The 12,034-nt window shown below is 34.9% G+C and overlaps 1 protein-coding gene across 8 annotated transcripts in view; it reads right to left on the reverse strand.

Moving 5' to 3' along the window:
• LOC145293690 (inhibitor of growth protein 3-like) overlaps positions 1–12,034 on the reverse strand; it is a 107,844-nt gene that overhangs the window by 74,622 nt on the left and 21,188 nt on the right. For all 8 annotated transcript variants that reach the window (XM_080140100.1, XM_080140095.1, XM_080140097.1 and 5 more), the window contains exons 7-8: positions 5,424–5,639; positions 2,366–2,436 (exon numbers count right to left, since the gene is read on the reverse strand). In XM_080140100.1, coding sequence (XP_079996226.1) covers positions 2,366–2,436; positions 5,424–5,639 — 287 coding nt within the window. The remainder of the gene's footprint in view (positions 1–2,365; positions 2,437–5,423; positions 5,640–12,034) is intronic.

Raw genomic sequence — 12,034 nt, forward strand, 5'->3', positions numbered from 1 at the left:
AAGGTTTTCATTTACTTTTAAACAAAACAGTTGTTAGAATATCTATAATAGAAATTGAAACTAAAAAAATTATTTTAAAATGTTAAAATGAATAAAACCATTTATTATTTGTTTTTTTTATTTTTAATAAAATGAAACTTTCGATAAATAAAAATATCTTAATCCTCAGTTTGTTACTATTAATCGGCAAGTTGTTAGAATTAACAAAAAATGTGGTGCGATTATGATGTGAAAATTTAAAATGTGTGATGCGTTTATGAAATGGAAAATAAAAACACACTCGTTCAATGCACCACATATTTTTGAATATTATACTTGTATATTATTACTTCAAATCAATCATCTTGAGAAAGTCTTGAAATAAAGACGAAATGTTGATGAAATAATTTTGGTTTCTCATTTTTGATTACATTGGCACATAATTTCCATCATGTACACACACACACACACGAAAATGGAAATTCAATTAACTTTCTTGGATTTATATTTTTGGACTTTACCGTCATTGGATTATTTACCTTTCACCAGATTATCCATTCATGTGAAATCACCTTTTTCTTCACCATATTCCCTCTGCTTCACTTTTTGTTATCAAGTAAGATCTTTGACTTACTTGCAGTTTCATCAAATACTTTTGTATGCAAAATCCGATCCCGCATTTTGCTAATTCCTACCCTCTAATGAGAAGGCAAGTATTTCTTCGAAACTCCGCGGATTAAGGACTATCCACTTATTAAGTGTTTCCTTTTCAGATTAAATACGTTTTTAACTCTTTTTTAAAGTGTTTTTTAACATGTTTTATTAACTATCTGCTCTTTATATATATATATATATATATATATATATATATATATATAACACACACACACAAGTGATATTATACAAAAACAAGTCAAGCCTGCAAGGTCTCCTTTCACAAATGAAAACTTTACTTTCACCATGACTAATATTTGTGCAAAATTTCAACAAAATTCAAGGCGTGGTTAATAAGAAAAGTGTGAAAAAATGAACGGACGAATGATTTTGGGGCAATTTTATCCCTAAAATGCCCCTTAGGGGAACAACTACAGTTATCCCGGAAAATCTGTTCTGACAAAAATTTACTTTCACTATAACTAATGTTTGTGCAAAATTAAAAAAAAAAAAAATCCAAAGTGTGGCTATTGAGAAAAGTGCAAAGAGACGAACAGGAGTGAACTACTAGGTCCAATCCCGTTTTTGTTGGGGGGGGGGGGTTGATGGGGAGGAAGACGAAAAGAAAATTTTTTTTATACCGAAAAACGAATGCAACACGTGTACAGATCCGAAAATGTCGAATAATTCACGTTTCAAAATCGGGCAAATTAAATAGAGAGGCGACCAAAGATGGTTAAGTCATAGATATTAACATTTAGACGTGATATAAAAAGTTTTAAAAATGAGCGTCGGCCTCGAGTATCCGCCGGAAAAAAGACTTTTGAAGAGCTACAGAAAAAGCGAACACACATACATTTTCGCTTTTATATATATATATATAAAAAGAATAATTGGTTAATATCTGGCTTTCGACCTCATATTCAGTTTAAAATCAATTTTATATGCTATCAGGTGTTTGACAACTTAAAGAAATTGATTTTAAAACTAACCTATCTCTGCCGGGTCTTTATTTATACCTCTTTTTCTTAAGTCCACTTTATCATTTTCTCCCATGTTTTCCTTAACCTTTCCTTGCGAACTGACCCTGCTACCTCAACTGTTCTACATCTACAAACTCAAGATTTCTCATCCATTTTTTCAACATGACCATACTATCAAAGTCTCCTGTTCTGCATACATTTCCCTATATTGTCCAGATTTTATGTTTCTCATCAGATCCCAGCCTGGCGTTAAGACGCACATCGTGAAGCAATAACAAGGGATGAAATCTCAAAGATTAGAATTAAAATGCGTAATCCAAACAAATTACAAAAATGAAATTCCTTTTTCAAATCAGATTTTATACTGATATTGATAAAAACATTGGCTGCTTATTCAGAATTACACTTATTTTAAAAAACAAAAATACAGAAAAAACTTACTTGATCAATTTATGTGATTTTTGGAATATGACATCTTCGTTCAATAACAAGTACGTACATCATAAAGATTTTTCTGTATTTTTTTTTTTTTTTTTTTTAAATAAGTGTAATTCTGAATAAGCACCAAACATTTTCTAGAAGAAAATAGTTTTTGAATTGAAATTTAAAAAAAAACCCAAACCCCCCCCCCCCAAAAAAAAAAACAGGAAAAAAAAAAAAGGCACAACATAGAAATGATGTCATTTGATTAAAAATCTGAAGAAAAAAAAAAAAGAAAAAAAAAAAAAAAAAACGTTTTTTTTTCTTACTTGTTGCGTTGCGGCAATGGCTTGCGAAGCAGCGGCTGCAATCACCGCATTACTCCCAGCACACATGTGACCTGTAAAAAAAAAATATAGTAAGAATTAAAACATTTTCATGAATTTATGGATAATTTTGATTTTTGTTACAAATCTCAAGAAAACATGATAGATTTTGTTATCAGTGAATTTAGATACAAGGTCAGCATCTAAACCACTCATCCATGAAACTATTGAAAGTCCACAATCCTTTCTGCAACTCATGATATCGAGCATGTAAAGTTGCAGGGAGAGCACGTTGAAATAGTTAATACATTTTTGCTATCTTGATGATGTGTCCGGTGATATACGTGGTTGCTGTAATGCTACAACTACAAGAATCTGTTCTGCATTGAAGAAATTTAGAGGGTGCATTCCAATCTTTACTTGTAGAGGCATCTCATTACACAACAGAGGTTATGCTTACAACACCCGTGTCAGAAGTATTCTCGTGTATGTCAGTGAGATTTGACCAGTTAAAGTTGAGGACATTAGCAGACTCACAGCGATCATGCAAGGATACGATGGATATGCCTTTTAAAGCTTGCTGATAGAACCCCTCTCAAAGAGTGGAGATCAAGGCTTGACCTCAATTCAATAGATGAGACCCTACGTTGGAATAGGCAAAGATGGTTTGGCCACATCCAACGCATGGCAGTGAACATGTAGCTTAGAAAAATTATTAACTTTGGTGTCCCCGAAGCCTGTCCAAGGCCGACCTAGGAAGAGGTGGACTAAAAACATCATAGGTTAACAGAAGATATGGTAATGGATCGAATCAAGTGAAGAGAGGCCATTCGATCAAGTTGATGAGCCAAATGTCCAATCTTCCAACAAGCAATGATAAACATGCAGCAGTAATGATTTGTATTAGGTTTTCTCACGTTACTTTTATGCAAATAATTGCAAAGAAAAAGTCAGTTTTACCAATTGCTACTATTTTAAAAAGATTTTTTAATATTAAATGAAAATTAAATTAAGGTAAAACTTGGAATAAGTGTGAAACAAAAAATGTTATAAACATTTTTTGTTTTTATGAGGGAGTCACCACTTATCAAGGCTCGAAGGCCACTCAAGGATAAGGGTTAATGAATGTAAGGTGGTAATGTAGTAATCGTTGATGGTGTAAATTGAATAAAATTTGGATGGCTCAACAAGAACTTGTTTATATTAAACTTGAAGGTTACCATATTGTAATCAGCTTGGAAGCAGGTCAGTGGAACAGTGTTCCACATGTGGGCAGTTCTAGGAAAGAAACTTTGTTCATGGAATCTGTGTTTAGATTTAGACACAAATATAGAGTGGAGAAAATTGTTGATAGTGGTTGTAGCTAGTCGAGTGGGTTTTTTGTGAAAGTTTGGCAACATAAAATGAAAATTTCGTTTGAATTTGTAGACAATGTGTGACGAGGCAATGTGAATGTGCGACTAAACTGAAAAAAAAAAATCTATTGTTATCGATTGAGAAAACATGTCTTATAACTTATATCTATATTCTATAGATTAACTGCAAGATATTTATTAGCCATATTTCTTGTACTTGTACTCAAAGTGATCAAAGCAATAAGTAGCAACTCAAAGTATTCAGGATTCACATGTGAACTTACACCTGAAGTTTATTTTGAATCGTACACTAAAATTTATACTATCATTTTTCCAATGTATTTTATTAATCCTTAAACTACATTTAATACTCAAACTAAACTCAATTTATTAACCTCAAATCTACACCAATACTCATGCATACCCCACCTGTGTTTTGACTCAAAACATGTGAATAACCACATCTTCTAAACTTAATCTTATTCTGAAGAGTGTAATTTTAAAGCAGATACTAATTATCGTTGATACTAATTATCGTTGATACTAACTTGATTAATCCTAACTACCCATGTGGGGACATAGAAATACCTGGATTTGAAATCAGCCGCGGGGAAAATCCTCTCGGTGTATGAAAAACATTATTCGAAATCATTATACTGCCCAAATCCCGGTATTTCTTAATGTATATTAATACTGCATTCTTGTAAGTTATATCATCTCTCCTGTTCCAGCTCTTCTCGCCAAGCTGCTATAAAATCTCATGTTTTGTACGTACTTTGGGAGAGGTTTTTTAACTTTCCAGTCCTAGAAGGCTGACTTAAAAAAAAAAAAAAAAAAGTGTGCTCAAACTTTGTTCAAACTCCTCAGCTTAAAGTTCATAGAGAACATGAGTTGAAACAGATACATTGAGAGCATTGCCAAAACTGCTGCAAAGAAGGTGGGCTCTCTCTACCGTGCTAGAAAGTTACACCTTAAAGTATCCCGTACCTCTCCAAGGCTATCATTTGCCCTTGTATTAATATTGTTGTCATATTTGGGCTGGTGCATCTGCTACTAGTCTCTCGCTCCTGGACAGAGTTCAAAAGAGAGTCGTCAACTTGATAGGGCCTAAACTTCAACCTCTGTCTCATCGATGAAATGTTGCATTCCTCTGTTTTACAAGTATTTCAATGGTGAATGCTCCGACGAACTACAAGCCCTTGTACCCCTTTGACGTAAATAAACCCGATAAGCAACAAAGTCTCACCCTCACACAGTAGAGATCCCTAGATGTAAGGAAGTCTTTTACTCCAATAGTTCCTTCCTCAGAACTGCGAGACTTTGGAATTTCCTTCAGGGTTCCTGCTTCCCCAACTGTACTGACATGCAGAAGTTCAAGTGTAATGTGAACAGACATCTGGCTGCTCAACTCCCTACATAGTAGCCCTTCAACTTATGTCCCTGATAGTAGCCACCTACATCAAAGTGGCACTGTGTTTTATTTGGGGTGAAAATGTAATTAAAAAAAAGTGAGGTCCATACTCATTTGGATAAGTGCGCACCTTAGGCGTATAAAACACTATGAATTTCTGAGTGTGGGGAGTCGAGTTTTCGTGCCGTTTGTTTTGATGCTGATTACCATTTATAAGTAGAGGAGAAAGAAGTAGAAACACAGGATTATTTTTTGCATGTTGGTTGTTATTTGATAAAGAAATCGTATTTCTTACCTAAACTGTATGTGATACCCGCCTGACTGGTTCCACTGCTCCCAGAGTTGAAAGAATTTACTGCAGCTGAGGTATTAGATGCCGTATTCGTGCGCCTTGGTCCTATACTTTCTTTAGCAACTTCATTTGCAAGTGTGGACAAAACCCGTTCGGTACTGATTTGTTTGTCATTGTGATATGATTGGGTAGGATTTGCAGGGGTGATCATGCGCCGTTCTAAAAAATAAATAAATAGAAATTTTAATTTAAAAAGAAAATAAATAAATAACAAAACAGATGTAACCACTGAAATCCCTGTGACATACTGCAAGGTTGTACACATCTTTAAATGGTGTTGTTACATTTTAACGGACCCCACACATTGTAGATTCCATCAAAGAAATAAAAGAATGAATAAAAAAACTTTTTTCTTTTTTTTAAACAAAAACCTTTATTTCTGGTATTTCCAACAACACATTTTTAAAAATATTTATGCATCCATATCTCCTCCTCTGACCACGTGTGACTTCTTGCCTCTGCTCTAATGCTACTCAGATGTCTCGAACATGTGCTCCTGTCACTTCTCTGAACACCTTTCTCCGTCCACCCATGTCATATTGTCTCTGCTGTGATGTCACATCACATAACCAGCTTGGTCATTTACATATGTTAATGGCTCTGTTAAGGAGATTAATTTTTCAACTCTCCCAACATCTTGCGGACACAAGTACATCTATTTTACACCATCATCCATGAATTTGCAATATAGGGAGGTGTGTGACTTTTCTTCCCAATTATATTTCAAGAATGGTGCAGAGTTGTGATCTAGAGAAAAAGATTTTATCAGGTTATTCTTCTACGACATACAAAGAAATATGTGCCATTGTTTTAGGTTTGGATATACTATGGATTAAAAAAAAATCATGACAAAATGTTAGAATCCAAGTTTGTGTTAACCTGTTTTTTTTTTATTTTCTTATTTAGTTCAAGCTGAAAATGCCAAACATTCAACCACTATTTCGTACATTTTGACCAAGAGATCTTTTTAAGATTCTAACCCCTCCTTTAAGTGCAATTGTTTGAATCTCTCTTGCACTTGGTTCACCAGGTACATTTGCAAGTAAGTTTTTGAATTTTTTTGTCATGAATCCAGTTGCTCTCATAATTATTGGAATGGAGATCTCCTTATCATTCCAATTTCATAAGACCTTAGTATTTCATTATCTTTTCCTTGAACCGGCATCTTGACGACCCTATGTATGTTTTAGTTCTATTATTTTCAATGACTTTGCATTTATATATGATTGTCTGAAATAAATTTACCATCCAAGGTGCATTCATTAGTGTTTCTACATTTACAAAGTGGTTTATCTTCAGTATTCTGGCTAATATTTGTCAAACCTTTCTTAATTACCCGATATATTTTTGCATTATTAAAACTTGTTATAGTTTTCGTTAAGTTAATTAAAAATAATAACCTTCTTAATAGAAAATTTCAAAAGTAAAAAAAATGTCTTGGATCCCATCAGCTAGAATCAAAACCAAACCAGTTAGCACTCCAACCTTAGTGGTTACCATTTGAGCTATCATCCGATGAATAAGAAATAGTTAAAAATGAACCGACTATAACATATAAATGTATATTTGTGCATGCGTACAGGAGCACTTCAAGTAGACATATGCCTGCCAAGTTCCATTTTTTCTCAATTTTGACCCCCTTTAGCAGCTATTTTTACCGGCTAAAAACCCAGGAAAAAAAAAAGTCCACAAAAAATGCAATCATTTGACTCACCTTGTGTTGTTCTGTAACCTTGCATCTCAGAGGAGATGCCTTTTGAAAAAAAAAGGAGACGTACATAGCGAGTTTTATAAATTAAATTACTAATGGAAGAAGAAGAAGAGAAGGCAACGTTAGAGACGTCTACAGCTTTGTTTCAAACACATGCATGATATACTGATAAAGCTAATTGTAGTAACGACGGTCTGCAGAGACAAAGAAAAAAAAAAAAAGAAGCGGTCATGGTTAGCATGTGCCCACTGTAAGGAAATAGTGGCATGCGAACTAAAACCGTTTGAGTATAAAGTGAAGGTGATTATGCAATTTAGGCAGAATTTTGTTGTTGTTGTTTGTTGTAGACCCTTGCTAGGGGTCACAAATGAAAGAAACCACAAGTAGTGTAAATATAATATGTATTTATCATGCTAAAGTGGTATGAAAGGAACGTGTTCATAGCATGGGGTTAAACATGGTATGAATGTCTCCATTTAGTCTTTGAAACCAGTGGTATTCATAGAACTGGTTGATTCCACTTAGTCCTCAGTCGTTAAAGAAGTCAAATTCCCAGAGATTAGGTCAGTAAGACTCATGGACATTTCAAGACAATGCGTGGTGGAATGTTTTGGCGTCGTCTGTGCCAATAAGATAGAGGAGCAGACGAGAAGGGAGAAAGCAGCAATGACGGGCAAAACAAGCGACACATCTTTCTCAACTACTACCCCCTCCCCACCATGTGCTCCATCCCTGATATCATAACTGTCATTCTGAAATCAAAAGATTTTTTTTTAATAAACAAAATATTTTATAACAAGCTGTGTGCATTTTATTTTGCTGTCAAGTGTATATATCGAGACGATGACAAAAGTTGATTTTTTTTAGAAATTATATCGACTGAAAACCACTGTTAACGAATACTAAATTCACAGGTAGTCCCCAATCACCTGTAATGTCTGGTGCATTTTGGTCAGGAAGCCAGTATTTTCAGACAGCCTGATCTGGTAACACCAACTGTTGAGAGTCCAAAATAAATGAATAAAAAGGAGACATTTTGTGGTTTAGGAGTCCGTTTTGTTTTAGACACCACGTCATTCACCTGTGTTTTCGACTGTTGTTCCTATTTACAATGCCTCCCCACAGGACAGAGTTAGACACCAGGGTCATTTTATAACGTGGAGAAAAGGAACAAAAATAAAAATTGTCTCAGTGATGAAGGATTTCTCCTCCACTGACAGAGAACTAGAAATTGAAGTGCAGCATCTGAAGAACAGATACTACACTTTGATCTTGACTGTTGTTATTCATCTTTGCTACTGGTGAAAAGAAGTGCTGCTGCTGCTAACATCGAATATCTTTGTCGCGTATGAAGAGATGGAATTAATCTGGCATGAGTGCGTGTTCTTTCAACTAAATCATGGGTGCCCATTACGTCAATCGTGATCAACTGGTTGACCGCAGAGATTTTGTGGCTAGATAAAACAAATTGGCAATTGTCCGTCAAAGTTCGACAAACGCTTTAAAGACTTTGTTTGATTCGAGCTAATCACTACATTCATGTGTTGCCTTTCTAAAAAGATGCTGAGGTTGTTTCACTTGCATTGAAAATGGAAACCTGAACTCTTCTGGAGTGAAGGATGACACTGTGACACTATGGACCGACATTTAGCTAATGCAGAGCTCAGGGACAGCTATGGAACTTACTCACAGAGGATTCCACCATCGGTAAATGTGCTACTTTCTTGACTGTGTAATTTGGTTGTACTTATTTATGCGAGTCAGCCTTTTCCCACGTGACGATTATTAACCTTTTTTGTACCAATGTTCCTTAAATGGAACATAGTTTTCAACATACTATAGAAATTGTAATTTTGCTTTAAATATAACTATAAGAATAATTTATAAAAGTTTTCATAAATCTGGAGTAAAATGAAGCTACTTTAATAGAAATAACTTATAAAAATTGAATTTAAAGCAAAATTACAATTTCTATAGTATGTTGAAAACTATGTTCCATTTAAGGAACATTGGTACAAAAAAGGTTAAGTCCAAATACCACTCTACCATGACTGACAAGCATCTATAATCTGCCTGAGACTGGCTATTAGCAACTACTGTTCAGACTATGCATCCCTGACCGATTCCATCTAATGCAAGTCATCAGAGTAAGGTAATGACAAAAAATGTAGAGCTGTCAATCAGGGTTGATGCAATAATGCAACGTACACTTGCATATATAATTTACAATATATTTAAAAATTTACAAAAAAAATAATTTACAATATATTTACAAATAATGTATTTTGCATTGTTAGTAGGTTATAAATAATTTAGACTTGTCATAAATAACTCTCATGCTGAAAAGGTGTGCACCCTGAATTAAATAATCTATATTAACGATATTAAAAACACTAAAGGCAAGTGTATTATATAATTGTCCAATCACAAGAACTACACACTATTCCAAATACCTTGATAATGCATAATCTAATATATAAATGGCAACGGCTGTCTGGAGGAGGGGGGGGGGGTAAAAGGAAAAAAAAAAATTTGGTAATTAAGTAGAATCGAACCCGAAGCCCTGAGGCAAAGTTGGAAAATAAAATGTGAAAAAAACATGACATGTTAACCACTCGGCCAGCAAGAATGAGTTACTGAGAGAAGTTTTAAATTATTTAATTAAGAAGAGAATTGACAGGTGCCTGCACTAAATGACGTCAAGTGGAAGTCGTAGTTAACATTTTGTGCAAACGTTACAACATAAGCAATAGCTATCCAGCAGTGAACATTTTCTGCGAGACAGTTTTTAATAAGGTCAATAACCAGGTTTGTTTATTTTTACCCAACTTTGGGGAAAACCGGCTCCTCCATTTATTAGGGGAGTGGCTCGAAATGAAAGCAACTGTCTGATATAATGGTGATAAGCCGACATTGACCAAACGTTACATCGCTTTCTAGAGATCACTGGCCGTGGGCCAGTGATTCGAATCGAGTTTCGCTTTTTTTATACCAAAAAACGAAAGCAATATGCGGCGATCCCAAAATGTCGAACGTTTAACGTTTCCAAGTCGAGCGAATTAAATAGATGGGTGACCCCCGTTCGTAACTCGTAGATATTATAATTTCGACGTGATATAAAAAGTTTTAAAAATGAGCGATGGCCTCGAGAAGCCACTGAAAAAAATCCTTTTGCGAACATACACAAAAAGCGAACATACATACATACACACATTTTCGCTTTTTATATATATATATATATTATATAATGTGTAGTATGTATAAGGGTATAAAGAAATAAATAAAAACTTCCTAAGTGTGTGAATGTATCGGATTGTGTGAAAAAGGACCGGGCAAATGTTGTTGAAGCACATTTTTTTTGTCTATTAATTCTATTTTTGATCCTTTCCAACTTCTGACGGTCCTGGATATGACCTAAAACTATATCCGATGGTAAGGCCCCACCTTGCGGGCCTTGGGGAGTGTGGAACGACCCTTTAATTACCATTGCTCCCAGGTCCACTTTGACCCGGAGTGGTAGTACATGTTCGAGTCCCAACTATGGGTTGAATAGAATCTGACTTAAAAAAAATATATACTCCATTAAAAATCGTTCCTCAAAATAACTAGATTCGGCATTAAATAACCTGAAAAAGGTTGATATACCGTAAAACAAAAACCACCAACCAACTTCTGAATAACGGTCTTCACTTCTGGCAGGAACTGGCCGAGTCCAAGTACTTTTCTAATCCTTCTGGATGCATCGTTAAGAATACGCTAATGTAAGTGGTTCTGAACAATTGATATATATTTTTTTATTAAAAAAAAGAAAAGAGTATTATAGAAATTGTTCAAAACCAGTTAAACTAATCTATCCCTGACGATGAATCCAGAAAGATTAAAAAGTACTTGGACTTACGATAAATAAGGCGATTACATTAGTCAGTTCATGGCAGAAGTGAAGACCGTTATTCGGAAGTTGGAAAGTATAAAGAATAGAATTAATAGTTAAAAAAAAAATCTATTTTACTATAATCATCTGATAATGATGTGGTTCGAATATAAGGCGAGGATGATTATCCAAATTTGGGCGTTGTTAGGAATCCAACGTGGCTGCAAAAAAGGAAACGTTTTTTTTGCTTAACAGCGTTTTATTTCGGACGTCACATCATTCCCATGTATTTGTTGATGAAAAAAGAAAGACTGCTACTGCTTATGTGAAGAACGAACATCTTTGTTGTTGATAGAAAGAACAAAATAATCCGACCAGAGTGTGTGTTCTTTCAATTTGACTGAAATCTGTAAAGAAAGTGGGTTCCCTCTATCATGCTAGACGACTACTTACACCTAAGAGTATCCTGTACCTCTACAAGGCCACCATTCACCCATGCATGGAATATTGTTGCCACATATGCGCTGGTGAAGCTACCACTAGTCTCTCCCTTTTGGATAGAGTCCCAAAAAGAATCTTCTATCTAATACGTTCCACTTTGTCAACTAGGCTCAAACCCATGTCCCATCACCGCAATGTTGCATCACTGTGCCTGTTTTACAAATATTTTAATGGAATGTGTTCTGATAAACTAATTGTACTTGTGCCCCCTCGATGTACATATCCCCGACAAACCCGCTTAGCAACAAAATCACACACCTTCACTGTTGAGGTCTCTAAATGCCAGAAAACTCTCAACTCTAATAGTTTCTTTCTTTGAACAGCTAGACTTTGGAATTCCCTTCCTGCTACCGGCTTCCCTTACTCTACTGATATGCAGAAATTTAAATGTCATGTAAACCAACATCTTTTTTTATCTTTCCTCAGCATGGTCCCAAATAGTAGACCCTTATGTCCAAGTGGCGATATGAC

Source organism: Euprymna scolopes, chromosome 15 (genome assembly GCF_053919585.1).
Source record: "Euprymna scolopes isolate OS-2025 chromosome 15, ASM5391958v1, whole genome shotgun sequence".
Lineage (NCBI taxonomy): Eukaryota > Metazoa > Mollusca > Cephalopoda > Sepiida > Sepiolidae > Euprymna > Euprymna scolopes.